Source organism: Nuphar pumila, chromosome 2 (assembly GCF_984573655.1).
Source record: "Nuphar pumila chromosome 2, dmNupPumi1.hap1.1, whole genome shotgun sequence".
Taxonomy (NCBI): domain Eukaryota; kingdom Viridiplantae; phylum Streptophyta; class Magnoliopsida; order Nymphaeales; family Nymphaeaceae; genus Nuphar; species Nuphar pumila.
Genome location: NC_143250.1, coordinates 79,154,559 through 79,177,872, shown reverse-complemented (window position 1 = coordinate 79,177,872; position 23,314 = coordinate 79,154,559). Strand labels below are relative to the sequence as shown.

At 37.8% G+C, this 23,314-nt stretch overlaps 1 protein-coding gene across 2 annotated transcripts in view; it reads left to right on the top strand.

Moving 5' to 3' along the window:
* Nucleotides 1–23,314, top strand: part of LOC149845801 (VAMP-like protein YKT61) — a 47,592-nt gene that overhangs the window by 3,891 nt on the left and 20,387 nt on the right. For both annotated transcript variants that reach the window (XM_089996016.1, XM_089996015.1), the window contains exon 2: nt 1,023–1,120. In XM_089996016.1, the coding sequence (XP_089852142.1) occupies nt 1,023–1,120 (98 nt within the window). The remainder of the gene's footprint in view (nt 1–1,022; nt 1,121–23,314) is intronic.

The window sequence follows — 23,314 nt, the reverse complement described above, 5'->3', positions numbered from 1 at the left end:
AGTCGGTTGATTCCTTAATTTAGGACCAAAATGAACATCTGGTACCTTTGAGGTATTCTTTTAGAAAAGGTGGTTCTTCCCTGAACTTTGGCTGGCTTTCGTGGAAGGACACGGCATTTAAATGTTGCTTATTATTAAGGCTTTGATTTTATTGTTTACTATCATTTTGGTCATTTATTACTTGAAAATATTTATATCTTTTGCATGTTGATTTAGAAGGTGATCCTTTGATATGCTATCTGTGTTATGACATGATATATTGTCATCATTTCAGAATATTTTGTTTACTTTTTACAGTTGATCCAACTGCTTATTTCAATTTCTACTTTCTCAGAATATAAGGTGCACTCTTACAACAACAATGGTCTCTGTGCATTGTGTTAAAATGTATCTCCAAAAACATGTTGTAAGTATAAATATATATACTTATATACTTAGAGATACATATACATATAATATATTATATGTATCTCTACATATATAAATATATATATTTATTCATATTTTTATTTCTTACCCTAAAAGGGTATTCTTGTAATCTTGCGCATATTCCATTTTGGAATATGTTGTAATTTATTTTTGCATTTTACATTTCTTTATTTTTTTGTTTTTTTGTTTTTAATATTTTTTTCATAAAGTGCATTGGGGTCCCCCAATAGAGTCGTTGGGGCCCCGCAACGGTCACAAATGTGACCGTTGGGGGCTCCCCAACGACTCCTTTGGGAGCCCCCCTTTGCACTCCTTTCATTTTGTATAAATAGGGGTGTTCCCCCTTGTAAATCCTTAAGCTTGAGAGTCTCAAGCATTTGCTCCTTCTATAAAATACATGCATTATTGCATGTTCATTGTTTTTACGCTTTTTGCGTATTTTGTTCAAGTGTTGTGAGAGTGCTTTCGTGCACTTCTTTTATAAAGTATTTATGCTTGTATGTGTATTGTCTCTTCATAGACAATTTCACAAGAATATTTTGTTTACTTTTTACAGTTGATCCAACTGCTTATTTCAATTTCTACTTTCTCAGAATATAAGGTGCACTCTTACAACAGCAATGGTCTCTGTGCATTGGCCTTCACGGATGACCATTACCCTGTGCGCAGTGCATTCAGTCTTCTCAACAAGGTAAGATGAGATCCTCTTTTGCAGTTTTTTTTCTTTTTCTTTCTTTCCTTCTCTTCTTTTCTTTTTAACCAGGGTTTCTTGAAACATCAAAACCTTCTTCTGGCATGTTTCCTTCCTAGTAATGTGTGGAGGCTTGAAGGTATCAGGTTTTCTGCCAATGACAGTCCTTTATTCACATACTCCCGTTCTGTTTTCAATTCTTTTTGTCCAGTGTTTGCAAGTTGTAGTGATATCATTAATCACAGAATTTTGTTGACATTTTCAGAAACTTGTTTTAGTTGATGTGCACGTGTATTGAGAGTTCCCTTCTTTGTGGCTGTGTCCCATTGCTGACCATCCTGTTTTTCCTTCTGTTTTGCTTTTATTTTTATGATTTAATGTTTTTCTTCTTTTCTCAAAAAATAATTGGTACTCTGATTTTTCTGAAGACTTTTATGGTTGAGCGTCTACAGATCATATATGCATTTGTAGTCAACAGTATCTTGTTTCATTTTGTAAAATTTATTTATCAGTTTGTCACATGAATCTGAACAAAGTAGTACAATACAACCTTGCATATGTGAGAAAATCAAAAGGTGATCCCCAAAATGAATAGGACATACCTTACACGTTAAAAGTGTAAGGAAACAATAAAAACAGGTGCACAATACAAGAGCCACCAAGGGAAATACTAGAACCTTACTTATTTCTCAAAACATTTCAAAAAGATTTTGGGCTGAGGCGGTCCTTGCATCTGTTTATCTTATAAATCGTCTTCTATCAAAAAATTTAAATAAAATTTTACCTTTTGAAATATTATGTCAAAAAGAACCCGACTACAATAGATTGAGAATTTTTGGATGCAAATGTTTTGTTCTTGCGGATAAAAATAACAAACTCTTACCAAAAGCCATTCCTTGTGCATTTCTTGGATATTTCGAAACTCAAAAAGGGTTTCGATATTATGATATTAAGAATGACAAATTATATGTGTCTAGAAATGTAACCTTCTTGAAAAACATTAGTGGTTTTGAAAAATGTGAACCTCATGAAGCGAATGTAGACTATTCTTTCTTGTTTAAAATATTGTCTAGAAATGATGATATTTCTAGTGATGATGAATTCACATATAATGATCTTAGTGATAATGAAGTAGAAGAAAATAACAACTCTTATCATTAATCTACCGATCATCATATTGAAAAAAGAACATCTAGTAATCCTATCACTTATACACAAAGAGATAAAAACATTTTTAGAAGTGCAATTGAAAAATATAGTGAACCTAGTGAATCTACCTCTTCACAGGAAATAAATCCCTGAAGAACTGAAAGGACTAGAAAAGTTTCTTTTAGGTTTATATCCTATAATTCATTTTCACCTAGATATGAGCTTGTCTTAGCGCCATTCACTCGTATGTGGAACCTAAAAACTTTGAAGAAGCCAGAAGAGTGTTGAATGGAGAGAAACTATGGATAATGAACTTAGAGCTCTTAGGAAAGCTAAGACATGAGAATTTCAAAATCTTCACAGTGGTAAGAAAACTATAGGGTGTAGATGGGTTTTCAAAGTCAAGACTAAGAGTGATGGATATCTTGAAAGATACAAAGACTGCTTAGTTGCCAAAGGGTACAGTCAAGAATATGAAATAGACTATGATAAGACATTTGCCCCTGTTGTGCGTATGGTTATTGTTAGATGTCTTATTACCATTGCTTCAATTAAAAAATAGAATATTTATCAAATGGATGTTAAAAATGCTTTTTTGAACGGTGATCTTAACGAATAAGTGTATATGGATGTCCTTCTAGGTATGAAGATTTTTAAAAATAAAGTGCTTCGCCTACGAAAAGCTCTTTATGGTTTGAAACAAGCTCTCAAGGTTTGGTATGATAGATTTAATAATGTAATGTTGGAAAATAGTTTTTCTTCATGTTTTACTGACACAACCTTGTTTGTCAGAAAATCCAATGTAGGGATAATAATTTTATTATTGTATGTTGATGATATGCTAATAACAAGTGACAATACTAAAGGGATTAAGAGCATAAAATCTATTTTAAAAGATAAATTTGAAATGTCGGACTTGAGATTCCTAATATATTTTTTAGGAATTGAAGTTGCCTATTCCCATAGAAGTTATTTTTTATTTCTAACTAAACTTGTATTTGAGATTATTGATAGGTCAGGAATTACAGATGATAAAATATGTGAAACTCTTGAAGTAGTTGTAACAAAGATGAAAATTGATGATGAGATTCTTCTAAAAGACCCCACCCCTTAAAGGCAACTTGTTGGATCTCTAATGTATCTGAGTATCATTAGACCTGATATTTCACATGCTTTTTATATTGCAAGCCAATTCCAAGATGCGCCTACATCAGTTCATATGAGTGCAATTCTCTGGATCATCAGATATATAAAGGGATCTTTGAATAAGAGAGTATTTCTATCTTCATCTTCTGAATTAAATTTAATAGCTTATATTGACTCTGACTGGGGAGGTGACCCAAATAACCGTCACTCCACCACTAGTTTTTGTGTGTTTTTAGAAGAATTATTAATCTCATAGAGATGCAAGAAACAACAAAAGGTATCCTTATAATCTACTAAAGACGAATACCGAGCTATGACAACTACTACTATAGAGATTGTCTAGATTCCTCAGCTACTAAAAGACATGAAAATTCATGTTCAAGGGCCCACAAAGCTGTGTTGTGATAACAAGAGTGATACAGAGCAGGCCAGGGCTGACCCTATACATCGTGAAGCGGACATGACCATGGAACCCGACACCAATGGGATGGACGATCAGACCCAAGTGATGGATCCGATCGCGAGTCTGGTACCACGATACAGGGACGTGCCCCTGCGTACTTATTCTAGGCGAGCGAAGGTCTAAAGCACGCCGCACGTCGACAACATTCCAACGCATGGGTGATCCAGTCTGTATTGATTTAACCTCGAGTCCAGGGGCTGGACCCGAGAACCAGATCCATTATGCGGTCTATAAATACCCTGCCTTAGGGTTACGTAGAGGGAGGGAATTGAAAATTTGTTTACTTCTTTAATTGTTTCTCTCTTTCTGTCAACATTTTGTTTCCACTGCAGCCATTATTTTCATTCCCAACATTTTCTTTATTCGTCATTGTAATTCGTTACCTTCAATAAACAAGTTAAGGTGAATCAGAACTCCGATCTCCATTGCATCAAAGTGGTATCAGAGTCGAAGCCCTTCTCTCCTTGTTTGGTGACATGGCACAGGAAGCAAGGGACGATCCTGCGAGCGGAAAGGAACGAGACGGGCCAAAAACGAGCAACGATGATCACACGATGCATATGTTCGACATGATGACCGACCAAGGTTCAAGAAAATATGTTGCTCATGAACAAAGAAGTGGCAGGGATATCAAAACAACTGGATGGAATCGATGACAAGATTTCGAACCTGAAATCGTCGGTAGCAGCACATGAGGCAGCCATGATTCGTGAAAAAAATAATTTGGGCGTCGCTCCTGATTCAAACTTCGCAACCTTCAATGGCGAGGGATCTGATCCATCACCGGAGGCCGTCAGCTACATGGCTACGGTGGTGGTCGATGCCCTTCAAGCGCTTGGAAGACGAACTGGATTAGATGCTGTGAATGAGCCGCAAACCGTCGAGAAACCCCTGTGAGTGCCCACTGTCTCAGTCGAATCAGGCCAGCGCAAGGACGTGGGTCGGGTTCCTCCTCCAGCTCTGATGATCGCCACCGTGAACGGTCAACAACCTCCTCCCCTCCCAGGGTCTTCCCAGTTCGCCGGTGGTGGCCGCCCATGGCTAGGAACGACCAACGATGGATCCATCGTCGGCCAGACTTTACAATCGGTGCACACCCAGCGAGTGGCCGAGATTTTTGGAGAGCCACCCGCAGGCTCCCAACAGGTGGGGCAGGTCCCGCCGGCCAAAGATGGCCAGCGGGAGCAGCCCCCAGCGACAGGTGGATCCCCCCTCGTTCCCCCTGTAGGGGGCGGCGGTGGTGAGGGCCTACCCCTTTTTGAGCCCGCTCAGGCGGGGTTCCCCACCACGGGTCAACAGGTTGGGGAGCCCGCCCCTCCTTGGACCAACCCGGGTCCAATAGGATCCGGATCGATCCAAAGAGATTTTGGGGATAGATTCGGGCCCTAAGGACCGATCTTTGGGTCCTTGGGATCGAGTACAGGGTCCGAGACCCATTACTCAGCCAACCCAGTCAGAATTGATTTGGGGTCACTCCTGAATCAGGTCCAACAAAGTGTTTTTTGGCCCAAAATGCGCAAAGATGTTGTCAAGTTTGTCCAAAGTTGTCGAGTATGTCAAGTGTCCAAGGGTCGACGTCAGAATAGTGGTTTGTATACTCCTTTGCCCATCCTTGAGCGACCTTGGGAACACGTTTTCATGGATTTTATTGTGGGTCTTCCCAGAATCGCGCATCGTTTTGATTCCATCCTAGTCGTGGTTGATTAATTTTTCAAAATGGCTCTCTTTGTCCCGTGTAAGCGAACCACTGACGCCTCGTTAGTAGCCTCGTACTACTTCAAGGACGTGACCCACTTTCATGGATTGCTTCACACGATCACCTCAGATCGTGACACTCGCTTTATGAGTCATTTTTAGAAATCGTTATGGGCCTTATTGAAAACCAATGTAACAACCCCAACTCACATTCCTTAAAAATGCGGATTTTTTTTAACCGTTGCGAAAACCATTCCAGAAACCCGAGGCCTTTACAGTTCCACTCCCAATTGGATAACACGACCAACCACAAGAGAAACTTACACCTATCATCCAAACAAAACCAATCTTTTATTGAAATACTGATAAATAAGTCTAGAGACAGTTGCATAAAAGAACTATTTAGAGTGCAGTAACAATTAAATAAATGAAAAGAAGACAAAAGTAGAGTAACGATGTCCATCTGTGATTTGTCTAGCAAGTGTGTGTCACCCGTGACTTTCCCAGACGTCAGTCGCTTCACTGATTTCCTGTTTTTGCGAAAAACCATAAAAAAGAGAGGGTCAGAAATTCGAAGAATTCTGCGTACAGATCCCTCTAATGAAAATAAGTGAGTATAAAGAACACATGTACAACTTTATGCAATTTTTCAGAGAAATGCAATTTTGATAATTACTTAAACTAATTTAAGCATTCATGCAACATTTATTAAGTATACAAGAACCTTAATCAACAACAAGTATTTCAATTTAAGTAAGCAAGATATTCCACATGCATTAAAATTTAACTATCACTCATCCAACAACATATAACATTTAAGGAAAGAAGTAAATTATGCATGTCCTAATGCATAGCAGGGTTATGCATGATTTATGTGCAATATATGAACACCTTATTGTCTTTTATTTAAGTTCCTGTTTCCATATGCATGCCCTATTAAATGCATACAATTTAAGTTCCTTTTTTTAATTACCATCGCCCGCAGATACACCCAACGAGTAAAATCCCCGAGGTCAAGTTCGGTTCCCAAAGTAGCTTAACACACAATTTGTATTTTATTACTGGGTTCCAACTTAGCCCTCGGCCGAATCACCTTCGGAACATTAGACCTCCACATCTAATGTCGGGGACACTCCACACCCACAAGTGTTATTTCCTTGGTACCATAAACAATCACAATTGTGACAAACACACCACCTCCAGGTAAAGTGACAGACTCTCCCTAAAACCGTGGTCAGGAGAAGAAATCTCAATATTGGGTTCAGGAGACCAAATTTAAACACACGGAGTTTTTGTATCCTCACAGTCTCCCCAAGACCGGATCTCTAAGATCTCCATTCTCCAGATGGAAGATCTCAGAACATATGTTACACTGTTCTTATTTCTTATATTTTTATTAAAGTTAATTCTTTAAGTTTGCAACACCATATGCAAAAATAAAGTGAAAACCCGCATCCTCCTCTTTCGGGGACTCTTACGGGACTCTAGCCCGTGAAGACAACAGGAACAATATAGTAGTGTGCCATATCAACTTGTGATTTAAGTGATGCAATTAAACATATAAAAAAAACAACCAAGTCCACGACTCTCTGGGCCGGTGATAATCCATTATGCCATCAATGCATTACACAATAAAACCAAAGTGATGTGTTATATAACATCAAACTATTGTGCCAAACGCACGTGCACCCATACAAGACAAAGTCAATCATAAGCATGTAATTTCCCACCTCACATGCATTTTTGTCATGTGTATTTCCTACATCCATACACACGTTTCCATGTCAAGGCATACTCCCTGTGGGTGTGTGTGCACATGAACAAAATTGTTTATTATGCATGTCCATGGTAAGTGAAACCTCAATCAGTTAGCATAATGCATACTTTTCTTGAAGATGTGTATTCATATCAATGCATAAATACATTAAGTAGATACTCAACAGTCAATGAAATGATTTCTCTTTGGTGTATACATTTGATGCATACCCATACTCAATATTCAGATTTAATGTAAATGCATAATTTCAGCTATTGCATGGATTTCACCATCAACAAGTAGATACTCATCAATTATACATATGCCCTAAAATCCCCGGAATTTCGGATTTCACACCTGCTCCCAGTTTATACATGTAGTCAACACTTCATTTGAACATTGAATCATAAAGACTTATTTAGTCATAGACATCTGAAAATTTCGTTCCAGCATGCACATAGTTAAATCCCTACCATTCGTCAAAGTCCAGAAGTAGACAGATAAAACACCTGCTACAAGACATATTTATTTATTTATAGTTTTATTTTATCATATTTTTTTTTTCATTTCGGCTATATGGATAGAATGACTCAGATTTTCCATGCAAGAGGTTCATTTCCAAAGCCTCTAATATAAAATATAGTAACATACATGATTCTGGGAAGACCAACAAATGCAAATCCAAATCAGGAATTCATTGCGGTAGGCAGACATGTTGTTTAGGATGTTCAGTGCTTGGAACATCTCATCACCTTCTGTTGTGTGTCCAGTTTAACTCAATTCTACATAGCATGTTTGTATGCTATCACTATTGACATGTGTTAACCCACCATGTGGAACACATGATAGTTTGAGTATTAAAAATTTAGAACATGCGCTAACGTAGGTATGGGGATATACTCAGAACAGGAAATTATCTGAAGAGTATAAGGTTAACGTGGAAAATAATCAAAACCTGCTATAATCTATATATTAAATCGATAGCACCTAAATATACTCGTACATCGGTTAAGCAATTGCATGTTCAAGGGAAATACACGGCCTTTATTCAGGTTTACTAAGAATATAAAAAAAAACTCAAAACCCCCCCTTAGCAGACATCGACTCACTTAGCAAAAGTCGACAATAACCCTTACTGAAAATAAACCCCCCCTTTTTTTTTTTGTTTGGGCATGACCCAACCACCTAATCGGCTGAGCCTGTCGTGAAATCGATCCACCATGATGTCCATCTTTTACTCGGGGGTTCCATCTAAAGAAAAAAAACAACACAAAATCGAATCGGGGTTCAATTTCTCATTCATTTTCACAAGAGGGGACCCGTACCTCTGTCCAACGTTAGGTGGCTGCTGCAACCGTGTGAGGTTGGTCCCGCCGACCCCGATTGCTCACTGTGAGGGGTTGATATCGCCGCCTCCGATGACCTTGCTATAGAACAAGGGGCTGCGTCCCCTTCACGTCGCGTGCACGAGAGAGAGAGAGAGAGAGAGAGAGAGAGAGAGAGAGAGAGAGAGAGAGAGAGAGAGAGAGAGAGAGAGAGAGAGAGAGAGAGAGAGAGAGAGAGGATTCGGGATCCCCTATTTGAAGAAGGGGAACCCCCGAAAAGGAAGGAGGGGATAGGTTTTCCCCCCTTTCCATTCGGCAGCCCCGCACGACCCCGTCCCCTGCTTCCATCGTGTTAGGGTTCTTTCAAAACCCTAACCGCCTCCTCCCCTTTGTTTTTATCGGGCAGACCCATCCTTTTTACTAACGTTTTTTTTGTTACATAGGGCGCGGCCTGGGTCCGAACCCGGAACCCGGTAACCGACCCCGAGTTGGGTCCGCGTCTTACCCCTTTTATATGGATCCACAAGTTGGATCCAGATGGATCCAACTGTGGATCCTCGTATTAAGTTTATATATATATATTTATTTGTTTAAAATATTTATTATTAATATTTTTAGTATAAACATGGATGATATCATTTATACATAAATACCCCTTTATGGGTCCTAGATCCGAAATGTAATTCTCATGCCCAATTTGCATATTTCAAAACGTTTTATTTTATAAATAATAGCTAAAGATCACGGTTTTTACAACCAAGCTCCAGTTCAGCAGTGCATACCACCCACAAACCAATGGCCAAATCGAAGTCGTGAACCACACCTTAGGGAACCTACTAAGGAGTCTAGTTGGGGAGAATGTCAAAACATGGGACCTAGTCTTGCCGCAAGCCGAGTTCGCCTACAACAGTTCCATCAACCTGTCCACAGGCAAGTCTCCTTTCCAAGTAGTTTATGGGCGTTCACCAACCCATGTGGTAGATCTAGCACCTGTGTCTAGTCTCCCAGACCCAGCCCCAGACGCATTTGATGCCATTGAATACATGCGTGATATTCACAGACAAGTCCGAGCCAAACTTGTTGAAAGTTACGAAGTTTACAAAGCTTTCGTAGACCAAGGTCATTGTGATGTCCAGTTTCAAGTAGGTCAGTTAGTATGGGTCTACCTGCGTCCTGAGCGTTTCCCAGTGGGTACTTATGGTAAGTTGAGTCCTAAGAAATATGACCTTTTCAAGATCCTTCGACGATTGGGTCCAAATGCCTACCTCCTTGAATTGCCCGAAGATTGGCTCATTTTGCCTATCTTCAATGTGTCTGATCTATATGCTTACTATGACGAAAACAAGTCATCAAAGCCGACTTCTTCCCAACCAGGAGAGAATGATGCAGAGCAGGTCAGGGCTGAGCCTATACAGCGTGAACCGAACATGGTCATGGAACCCGACACCAATGGGATGGACGATCGGACCCAGGTGATGGATCCGATCGCGAGTCCGGTACCATGATGCAGGGACATGCCCCTACGTACTTATTTCAAGCGAGCGAAGGTCTGAAGCATTCCAACGCCTGGGTGATCCAACATGTCAGCAACATCGATTTAACCTTGGGTCTAGGGACTGGACCCGAGATCTAGATCCATTATGCAGTCTATAAATACCCTGCCTTAGGGTTACGTAGAGGGGGGGAATTGAAGATTTGTTTACTTCTTTAATTGTTTCTCTCTTTCTGTCAGCATTTTGTTTCCACTACAACCATTATTTTCATTCCCAACATTTTCTTTATTCTTCATTGTAATTCATTACCTTCAATAAACAAGTTAAGGTGCTTCAGAACTCCGATCTCCACTGCATCAAAGAGCACAATCTATATTGCCAAAAATCACACATTTCATGAGCGCACCAAGCATATTGAGATGGACTGCCTCTATCTTAGAGAAGAATATTTGAAGAGAGTTATAAACCTTTGTTACGTAACATCAGAATATCAATTGACAGATTTTTTCACCAAGGCGCTTTGTTCTCCTAGATTTAACTTTCTCCTTGGCAAACTTTCAGTCATTATGCCCTAAGTTTGAGGTGGTGTGTTAAATTGTATCTCACATACACACATGTATATATATATACATATACACTCTTTTTATTATAATACCCACTAGGGGTAAATATGTCTTTTCACCCTTTCATGTACTTTTTTTAATTTATTTTTCCTTTCTTTTTCTTTTTATTCTTTTTCTTTTTTCTTTGTCTTTTAGCCATGGAGGGGCTCACCTCATAGGAACGTTGGGCCCCTCCAACGTTCACACGAGGGAGCCCCTCCAAGGGTCCTCTCTTGTTATAAATAGGGGTCTCCCCCTTTGTAAATCTTTAAGCTTTTAGGAAAAGCTCTTCACTATTCAATAAAGTTTATATTTCATATGCCTTTGTGCATTTGTGATCTCTTCTATGTGTTGTGCCTTTCAGCACACTTATTTCAAGTATTCATCTTGTGCCTTTGTGCACACATTACGTATTGAGCATTTAGTGTTTTTGTACACTTTGTCTCTTTGAAGACATTTCACAGTGTTGTAGGGCAAAATCTTTGATCACAAATTCCATTTAACTTTAGATAATTTTTGAAAATCATTAGATAGATATTCTCCACCTGAATCGGATCTAAGAATAGATATATTGCTTTGAAATTGATTTTTAACTTTTATGCAAAAATCTTTAAAGAAAGAGAAAACTTCCGATTTAAAATTAAGAAAGTAGATCCATACATACCTAGTAAAATCATCAATGAAGGTCACATAATATTAATAACCACCCTTAGGCATAACTGGAGATGAACCCCATACATTCGAGTGCACCAATTCAAAATGTCTTGTTGAAACAAAGGTTCTAGTTGGAAATTGAATAGATTTCATTTTCCCAAGAATACAAGCCTTGCAAGTCATATTTTTTTCATTACAAATTTTATTCCCAAAAGAAAAAAGATACATTTTAGAGTAAGTTGGATGCCCAAGTCTTTTATGCCAAGTTTCAATACTCTTGTCTTAGACACAAGTACAAAATGAGTTTGAAGGAAGAGTCAAATAATCCATAAAGTAAATGATCTTCTTTCCTATGGCCTTGCCCAATCCGCTTCTCGAACTGGAGATCCTATATAAAGCAACCATTAGATGAGAAAGATATTTCACATCCATGGGCGGCAATTTGAGAAACCGAAAAAAGATTTAAGTTTAGTTTAGGAACAACTCTAACTTTTGGAACAAAATAATTTTGAGAATTTTTGAAATCTAGTGTTCCTATACTCATAATTTTTAAAAAGGTTCCATCAACCGTAGAAACACTAGATACTTTTGAATTGGTGTATACATAGGTTAAAGCATTTTCATGGGGAGTCATATGAAAAGATGCCCTCAAATCTAGAATCCAATAATGCATACCGGGTGAGGATGTGGAGGCAATGGCGGTACCCGATGTAGAGTTGGTTGCTTTGAGAATTTATTGAAGAGCCATGAAAATTTGTTTAAGTGTATCTTTAAGATCTCCACTCTTGCCTTCGTCTTTTTTTTTGGTGGTTGATTCTTCAACGGAAGCAACTTTATGCTTGAAAGTTCCATTCAACTTGGGGCAAGCGAGTTTAATATGATCCGACTCATTACAATGATGACAAACAATCATCTTTCTACCTCCACCATAGTTATTATGGTTACCATAGTTACTTTGCCTCCCAAAGTGTGGAGGTTTATATGTTTTAACATGGTTACCAGGTTTAGACATGGCTAAGGCTTCATCAACACTCTTACTCATGCCAAGCCGAGTTTCTTCTTGAATAATTTCGGCAATAGCATCTTCCAAAGGAGGAAGAGTAGATCTAACTTACTTAAATTCGGGACGAAGCCCAAATAAAAATTGAAAAAATCTTTCTTGCTCCATTTGTCTTTGCCTAAGTTCCACATCCTCAATGGTAACCCATTTAGGCTCTAAGAGTGCTAATTCATCCCATAGAGAATTTAAAGCACTATAGTAATCTTGAATACTCGTGGTTCTTACTTTTTCTTGCAAGAAATATGATCTTGCACGATCTTTTTAGGTATACATACCCTTCACAAAAAACCAAACCTCTTTGGCTTTGTGAAATTTGGCAATATTAGCACATACTTTGAGTTCTACATTGTTCATGAACCATGCAAGAATTTTTGCATGATTACTCTCCCAATTTTTTACCTTTTTTTGATGTTCTTCAATGGCCTTGAGGCGATCATCTCCCTCTAGGGCTTTCTCTTGACCTCTTTCGATCTTTGTGGGCTTAAGTTGAGGTTCGGGAATAGAACCCATCATATAACCCCAAAGCTTTTTCCCTTTAAGATTATTCTCCATTGCGGATGCCCATGTCATATAATTCTTACTATTGAGCTTGGAGGAAAGATCAATCTTGGATTCCATTGTGCGGATAAGACATGAAAGGAGTAAGAAAAGGAAAAGGGCGTTGTCATGATTTCAACTTCTTTTGTCCAAGAACCCTATGGCTCTGATACCATGTAATCAAGTATGCATAAATATAACTCAAGAATGCTAATGCATTCACAACGTCCAATAATGGACAAGTACGAAGTCACAAGAGAGAAATAAGAAAGAAGTCCACTATGGGACAATAAAAAAAGCCTTTAAAAGGCTATACAAACAAGTAAAAAAGTGAAGAATTTTATTCAAGAGAGCTCACAAGCTTAAGAATATAAGGGGAGAAGTCCCCTATATATACACAAAGAAAAGGGGAAAAGGAGAGCCATTGGGGGCTCTCACGTAGTGTCGTTGGGAGCCCCCAACGACTCTATGTTGGGACCCCCATTGCATAATAAAAAAGAAAAAAGAAAAAAGAAAAAAAAAGAAAAAATATAAAAATAAATCTACCCTATTTAAAATAGTTGTTTCTAGAAACAACTATGTAAAAAAACCAAAATACCCCTATCGAGTATTGTATATATATATATATTATTTATATATATGTACATACATATATTTTAACAGTCTTATGCATCTCATAGAGACAAATGCTTCATATGTGATTTTATGGTTGCATTTTGTACATTTCAACATTGTTTCGTGTGTTATGATTTTTTAGAATTTTTGTTATTTTTTTTTTGAGTTTTTTAGAATTTTTTTTTTCAAAATTTATGATTTTTTAGGATATGATATGGATCTTCTTTTGGGCCTAACTAATGTGGGTTACGATATGATACTTACAACCTTGGTTGGGATAGCTCCCAATGACTATAAATATAGCCATTGGGAGCTCCCAACGACTATGGGAGCTCCCAAGGCCTCTTGTCTCTTTTGTTGTTGTGTATAAATAGTGACACATTATCCCCATCCATGTTATGTTTTTTGCTAAGCATATTATCAATAAAATCTCATACTTTTATGTTTGTTGTAAGCCCTTGCAGGCTCTTTGTATTGTCCCTAGTGGACTTGTGATTGTGCATCTGTATGCCCTTAGTAGGCTCTTCTCTATCTTCCGCTCATTTTATTACATGGTATTAGAGCTATAGTGCTCTTTGTCTTGTGGAAAATAGACATAAGGTGTTTGTGTTCGTGAGAAAGCATCCAAAAGTGTTCGTGGTGCTTGCGAGTGGGCATATTCTTCCACAATTTTCTTTCTCTCTCTCTCTCTCTCATTCAAAATGGAGCATGACCACAAAATTGATCTCTCCAAACTCAATGGTACTAACTACATGATGTGGACGAGCTTCCGCTTTGAAGAACAACCTCAAAAAAAAGAAGCTTTGGGGATATGTGATGGTCACTATTCTCGAGCCTTAACACAAGCAGACTAAACTAGAAGGAAGTCAAGAGAAGGCTTTAGAAGGAGATGCTCAATCTAAGGCTATTGAAGATTATCAATCAAAATTACAAGATTGGGAGACTAACCGTGCTAAGATTCTTGCATGGTTTATGAATAATATTGAAATAAAAATTTGCACCAATATTGCCAAATTTAAAAAGGCAAATTAGGCTTGGTTGTTTATGAAAGACATATACACTAAAAAAGATCTTGTAAGACATTACAGACCCTTTCCTACTCTCAGTTCAACCAGCTAGATTCGCCCCAGCCAGGACCCGTCCAGCTGGAGTCCCGCCCAACTAGGATTGCGTAGAGAGAGTTTCCCCTTCCCTCAGGACTCCCAGAGAAACCTGGCCAGCCTGTAGTCTTGCTCAGGCTGGGACTTTGGTGGGATACCCCCCCATAATTCTCTCCAGGGAGAGAACCATGTGTATTTTTACCCTTTTGCCCTCTATAAATCTATATATAGATGTATTTTGCTTAGTTTATAATTAATGAAGTTTATTTAGAGATATCTCTAAGCTTCATTCTTGGTTCATGTTCTTGTTCTCTGAGAGAACATATTGTTAAAATGTAAAACTGTACATATATGTATATATAATAATATTATATTATTATATATATATATATAAATACATTTTTAATTTCTTTCTTTTCTGTATTTTTTTCCTTTATTTTTATTTTTTGTTTTTATGTCATCTAGTTCAGTTTGAACTAGAATGACTGTTGCTAGTCAAGTCCTGTCCAGACTTGACTAGCAATAGAGCTGTTGGACTGACACAGTCCAACAGCTCTTAATAGAGCTGTTGGACTGACACATTCCAACAGCTCTAAATAGAGCTGTTGGACTGTGCCCAACAGCTCTATTGAGTCCTCTTTCAGCTGTGTATATAAAGGGGTGCAGCCCCTCTTGTATTTTACTCCAATGCTTCTTAAGCAATTGGTTTTTCATATCAATAAAGAATACATTTTTTATTTTTATTTTGTTTCCAGTTATACCCTTTTTAAGGGTTATGCTTTAGTGTCATTCTTGACACTTGCTCTTGTTAATCAAAGCTCGTGTTTCGAAGATCCCCATTTCATTTCATGGTATCAGAGCCGCGGAAGTACTAAATCTTGAGGAAAAGCTGCCTCGGTTTCCGTGCCCGTTTGCAAAAGTGTTCGCCACTTGAAGAGAAGTGTTTTATCACTTCATTGGAGAAGATTTCACATCTTGTTGTATTGTTTTTTTTTTTTTTTTTTTCTTTCTCATTTTCTTCTTGTTTCTCTTCTATCCCTATTCTTTCTCTCCTTGTAATCGATGGATGACAATGATAAAGTCACCATCATGCCTATGAAACTAAGCGATACGAACTATGTAACATGGGCTTCAATCATGAAGCACCATATATGGGGAAAAGGCTTATGGGGGATTGTGGATGGTTCCGATTCGGAACCTAAGCTATCTCTTACTAAAAAGGAGGGAGATAAAGAGGTCCCTCTATCGGAAGAAGAGAAAATCAAGGCTATTGCCTCATACGAGAAGAAATGGAAAGAATGGAGAATATCTCATGCGAAGATAATGTCATGACTTATCAATAGCGTTGACATTAAAAAATGCTCAAGTCTTGCCAAATTTGATCATGCCGATAAGGCATGGGAATACCTTAAGAATATGTATTCCCTTAAAGATATTGCACACGTGTGCAACCTCCAAGAAAAAGTTCGAATGATGACACAAGGAGACAAAACTATTCGTGAATATTACAATGGGTTGTCCGAACTTTGGGAAGAACTTTCCCTTTTAGAACCAAAGTGGCATTGTGCCGAAGACATCGAGCTTCGTCAGAAACAACTCGATGCTGAACATTTTTACCAGTTTATCACTGGATTAAGGCCGGAATTTGAAACCACTAAATCGGCCCTACTTCACCGGGAAAAAATTCCTTCTATTGTTGAAACTATTGAAGAGTTAACAATGGAAGAAAATCGTCTCCGGAAAGGTTCTTTAAAAATTGAAGATGATTCCGTTTTAGCCGTGTCTAGACCAGGGAATCATGTTCGATCATATAGGCCTCCTCACTTTAACCGACAAAATGGTGATTATGATAAGAAGAAAGTTATTTGTCATCACTGTCATGAATCGGGACACTACAGGCCACAATGTCCCAAACTTAAGGAACTGAGAGAAAAAAGAGCTGCAATTGCTGGATCGGAGCCTAAAGATCAGGATGCACCAGTTTCCCTGGCCCAACTAATGGAGATTCTTCAGCCTCTCATCAAAGGTGCCTCTTCCTTATCTGAAGCTTCAACCGGCGCAGCAGCCTCATCTTTTTCTGATTTAGGTAAAATTTCTTGGCTTCTTGACTCTGGTGCATCTTTTCATATGACCCCAAATAATCAAAGTCTATCCAAATGTGTTAAAAATAAAACAAGTGTGTCAAAGGTCTTTACTGCTGATGGGACTTCTCTTGAAATAGAAGGAATAGGAAATTTTGAAAAAATTTATAAAACAAAAAATTTTTTTATTCCAGAAATTAGACATGTTCCCAAATTAAATTTAAATCTTTTATCTGTATCTCAAATTTCTGATTATGGGTGTAATATTTCTTTTTCTTCTCATGGTTGTTGGGTACAGGATCGCCAGTCAGGCAAGCTGATTGGGGAAGGCCATAGAGAAGGAGGGCTCTATTACATGGATTTTTTGGAAATGCCGAAGAAAGCTTTTTGTTATAATATTCAAAAAATAGAGTTGGAACTGTGGCATAAGAGACTTGGTCACCCACATATAGCCAAAATCCAACATTTTCCAAATCTAGGGAAATTTTGTAACTCTGAATCATTTGATTGTAAAGATTGTATTCTCGGCAAAATGAAAAAATTACCATTTCAGAACAGAACCTTTTTCTCTTCAAGACCACTTGAATTAATACACTCGGATGTTTGGGGTCCTGCACCAGTAATTTCTAAAGGAGGATTTGTTTACTATGTTATTTTTGTCGATGATTTCTCCCGACATACGTGGATGTACTTTCTCAAACATAAGTCTGAAGTATTTTCATACTTTCAAACTTTTCATAATATGGTTAAAAACAAGTTTCAAAATGATATTACTATTTTTCGCACAGATTCAGGGGGAGAGTTTTTATCCACAGATTTTCAAAATTATCTTAAATTGCATGGCATCACACATCAAAGATCTTGTCCTTATACACCTCAACAAAATGGACTGGCAGAACGAAAACATCGCCATATTATAGAAACCACTAGAACTTTATTAATAGCAAATCAAGTCCCTAAAGACTTTTGGGCAGAAGCTGCCTTAACTGCCACCTATCTCATTAATAGGATGCCATCTTCTTCGTTACAAAATATCACTCCCATTGAAAAACTTATGAACATTTCTCCAGACTACTCTAGATTAAGAATATTTGGGTGCAAATGTTTCATATTTACTGACAAAAATGATAAACTTTCCCCTCGTGCGATTCCCTGTGCCTTTTTAGGATATGCTGAAAACCAGAAAGGTTATAGATGTTTTGACTTCAAAAATAATAAACTATATGTGTCTAGAAATGTTTCCTTTCTTGAAAAGGAGAGCTTCTTTGATTTTAGAAAATTTAAAGGCGTCACTGAGTACTCCTTTTTGCTAGATCTAACATCAACATCTGATGAATATGACCTTGATTGTAACTTTGATGATGATCACAGAATTATTGATCTTAATGTTGAAAATGAAGAAGTTCATAGAGATACTAGTATTCAATATTCCAGGCGACAAGAGTCTAATACTCCATGTGCACTTGAGAAATATTCTAACATTCCAACTAGACAATCATCCCGAATCTCGAGGCCTCCAGAAAAGTTTGTATCATACGAGTCTTTCTCACCCACATATAGGGCAGTTATTGCATTAATTCACTCATATGAAGAACCATCCAGATATTTTCAAGCAAAAAATGATATCAAATGGATAGAAGCCATGAAAGCTGAATTAGATGCACTTGAAAAGGCTTCTACATGGAATATTCAAGATCTTCCTCCAGGGAAGAAAACTATAGGATGTCGATGGGTTTATAAAATTAAAACCAAGAGTGATGGTACTCTTGAAAGATATAAAGCCCGTTTAGTAGCCAAAGGTTATGCCCAAGAATATGGGATTGATTATGAAGAAACCTTTGCTCCGGTGGCTCGTATGACTACTGTCCGAACCTTAATTGCCTTAGCTTCTATCAAAAAATGGTCTATTTTTCAAATGGATGTCAAAAATGCTTTTTTAAATGGAAAGCTAGTTGAAGAAGTATATATGGAACCCCCTCCTGGTCTAAGTATTCCTAAGGGTAAAGTCCTTCGCTTAGAAAAAGCTCTTTATGGACTTAAACAAGCACCAAAAGCTTGGTATGATAGGTTTAGTCGTGTTATGATTGATATTAGTTTTCAATTCTGTTTAACTGACACTGCTTTGTTTATTAAGAATTCTGATGCAGGGATCATTGTGCTTCTTCTCTATGTGGATGATATGATCATCACCGGAAGCGATAAACAGGGAGTTGCAACAATCAAAACACTTCTTAAATCTCATTTTGAAATGACTGATTTGGGCTTGTTGAGATATTTTTTAGGCATTGAAGTTGCTTATTCTCCTAGAGGATATTTATTATCTCAGACTAAATTTGCTTTTGATATTGTTTTCAGGTCTGGTATTACTGATGATAAGAAAGTTGACACTCCAGAAGTTGTTAATGTTAAAATGAAGATTGATGATGGAGAACTTCTTGCAGACCCTACTCCTTACAGACAGCTTGTCGGGGCACTTTCCTATCTATCCATTACCAGACCAGATATAGCACATGCTGTTCATACAGCAAGTCAATTTCAACATGCTCCTACTTCTGTTCATATGGGAGCAGTCATGCGTATTATCAGATACATCAAGTCCTCTCTTTCACGAGGACTTTTCTTATCTTCCTCCTCTTCTCTTGATTTAATTGCATATACTGATGCTGATTGGGGAGGTGATCCCAATAACAGACACTCAACCACTGGCTTTTGTGTCTTTTTAGGGGAATCATTAATCTCGTGGAGGTGTAAAAAGCAGCAGAAGGTATCTCTCTCATCCACCGAAGCTGAATACAGAGCCATGGCAACCACGACCATGGAAGTAGTTTGGCTCCGACGACTGCTTGCTGACATGGGAGTTGAAGCAACAAAGGCTTCACAAATGTGTTGTGACAACAAAAGTGCGATCTACATTGCCAGTAACAGAACATTCCACGAACGCACCAAACACATCGAAATGGATTGTCACTACGTCAGAGAGGAATATCTACACGGGATAATTGATCTGCCATATGTCACTTCAGAATATCAGTTAGCAGACTTCTTTACAAAGCCTCTCGCTGCTCCCCGATTTCACTTTCTCTTAGACAAACTTTCGCTCATTGTACCGTAAGTTTGAGGGGGAGTGTTAAAATGTAAAACTGTACATATATGTATATATAATAATATTATATTATTATATATATATATAAATACATTTTTAATTTCTTTCTTTTCTGTATTTTTTCCTTTATTTTTATTTTTTGTTTTTATGTCATCTAGTTCAGTTTGAACTAGAATGACTGTTGCTAGTCAAGTCCTGTCCAGACTTGACTAGCAATAGAGCTGTTGGACTGACACAGTCCAACAGCTCTTACAGCTCTAAATAGAGCTGTTGGACTGTGCCCAACAGCTCTATTGAGTCCTCTTTCAGCTGTGTATATAAAGGGGTGCAGCCCCTCTTGTATTTTACTCCAATGCTTCTTAAGCAATTGGTTTTTCATATCAATAAAGAATACATTTTTTATTTTTATTTTGTTTCCAGTTATACCCTTTTTAAGGGTTATGCTTTAGTGTCATTCTTGACACTTGCTCTTGTTAATCAAAGCTCGTGTTTCGAAGATCCCCATTTCATTTCACATATTTCTCCTTCGCCTCTCTTCCACGCCCATCGTTGAATATGAGGGAACACCTTTTCTCCCTTCCTTGTTGTTGACCTCTCATCTACCTCACGCTTCTCTGTGTAGTTGACTAGGAGAAATGCCTTTTTCTCCTCCAACATTGCACGCCTCTCCTGCTCGTGATGCATGCATCTCTCTAGAGTCGTGCCTCGTGTTCAGCTCGCCGAAATCCGTAGCACTCTCCTCTATGGGAGTTTGAGTCCTAACAGGTAGAACTCGAACCTTGGGAGGATCGGTTCTACGGGTTCAACGCATGGGGCGGGGTGCGGCTTGGTGATTCACACCAAGGAGGGAGGCAAGGACACGTGCGGGTAGCATCTGACATGTTGCAGCTGCGCATCAAGGGAAAAGGGGAGGCCGTGTCCTACGGGGGAGGGCACAGTCTGGGCTAACGTGGTCGAGCATGAAGCCGGGTCGTGTCCTAGGCTGGGGACACAGTCACATGAGCTGTGAAGGGCTTGGGCCTTTGGTGTGTTATCCCAAAGCAATGGTTGGGTGGCATGGCTCTTGGGATCGTTGCATAGAAACCAAGAAGGCTGCATGAGATCCATGACATATGTTTTGATACCATTGTTAGGACCCGAACTCTCACGGAGGACAGTCTTATGAATTCTGGCGAACTGGACGACACAACTCCAAAGAGAGGCATGCACCATGAAGCCGGGTCGTGTCCTAGGCTGGGGACACAGTCACATGAGCTGTGAAGGGCTTGGGCCTTTGGTGTGTTATCCCAAAGCAATGGTTGGAGGACAGTCTGGGCTAACGTGGTCGAGCATGAAGCCGGGTCGTGTCCTAGGCTGGGGACACAGTCACATGAGCTGTGAAGGGCTTGGGCCTTTGGTGTGTTATCCCAAAGCAATGGTTGGGTGGCATGGCTCTTGGGATCGTTGCATAGAAACCAAGAAGGCTGCATGAGATCCATGACATATGTTTTGATACCACTATTAGGACCCGAACTCTCACGGAGGACAGTCTTATGAATTCTGGCGAACTGGACGACACAACTCCAAAGAGAGGCATTCACCATGACCAGGAGAGGCATGCAATGTTGGGGGAGAAAGAGAGTCGCCTCTCATGGTTGGCTACACAGGGAAGGGGTCGATAGCGAGGGAGGGAGAAAAGACATTCCCTTCGAGTCAATGGCGGGAGTGAAAGAGAGGCGAGGGAGAAATATGTTCTCTCAGAGAACAAGAACACGAACCAAGAGCAAAGCTTAGAGATATCTCTGAATAAACTTCATTGATTATAAACTAAGCATGATATATATATATATATATATATATATATATATATATATATATATATATATATATATATATATATATATATATATATATATATATATATATATATATATATATATATATATATATATATATATATAGATTACGAGGGCAAAAAGGTAAAAATATACACAGTTCTCACCCTAGAGAGGACTTTAGAGGCGTAGCGAGGCGCTCCACCAAAAACCGAGGCGAGGCGTAAAGCGTAAGCCTCAATTTTTTTTGAAAGCTTTAAAAAAATTATAAAAAATATCTAAAAATACAAATAAATAAAGAAATGCTTTATTGATGAAATAACGACCAATAAGAAATACAAAATCTCAAATAAGTACTAAAAAATATGAGATTAACATATAAAAGTAACTAAAAACTGATTACATAACTGGAAAATATATGAGATTAACCAAAAAAGTTAAAATTTACTAAGAAACTGATTACATAACTGAAATAACTGGAAAATATATGAGATTATTCTAAAAAATATGAGATTATCATATAAAAGTAACTAAAAAAATGATTACATAACTGGAAAAATATGAGATTAACCAACAAAAGATAAAATATACTAAGAAACTGATTACATAACTGAAAAATATATGAGATTAACCAACAAAAGTTAAAATATATGAGATTATTCTAAAAAATATGAGATTAACATATAAAAGTAACTAAAAAACTGATTACATAACTGGAAAATATATGAGATTAACCAAACAACAACAACAACAACTATGCCTTCATCCCAAAACAATTGGGGTCGGCGATATAAACCAAAAAAGAAAATCATTCTGGGTCTTCCACATGAATCCTTCTCCTCCAATCATTTCTATCCAATGCCATGTCCTCGGTGAGGTTCAGAGCATTCATATCCTTTCCTATCATCTCCATCCAAGTCTTGTTAGGCCTACCCCGACCTCTTTTAACTAATATATTTTCCCATTTCTCCATCCTTGTAACTGGAGCATCATTAGGCCTTCGCCGAATATGTCCAAACCACCGTAAACGATTCTCTCTCATCTTATTTTCAATGGGTGCAATACCTACCTTCTTTCGTATCTCCTCGTTCTGAATCTTATCTTTTATTGTATTTCCACACATCCATCTAAGCATACGCATCTCAGTTACACTCATTTTTTGAATATGATGTCTCTTGGCAGCCTAACATTCCATACCATATAGTAAAGCAGGCCTAATAGTCGTCCTATATGAGATTAACCAAAAAAAAGTTAAAATATACTAAGAAACTAAATACATAACTGAAATAATTGGAAAATATATAAGATTAACCTACAAAAGTTAAAATATATGAGATTATTCTAAAAAATGTGAGATTAACATATAAAAATAACTAAAAACTGATTACATAACTGGAAAATATATGAGATTAACCAACAAAAGTTAAAATATACTAAGAAACTAATTACATAATTGAAATAACTGAAAAATATATGAGATTTAACCTACAAAAGTTAAAATATATGAGATTATTTTAAAAAATATCAGATTAACATGTAAAATTAACTAAAAAACTGATTACATAACAGAAAAATATACGAGATTAACCAACAAAAGTTAA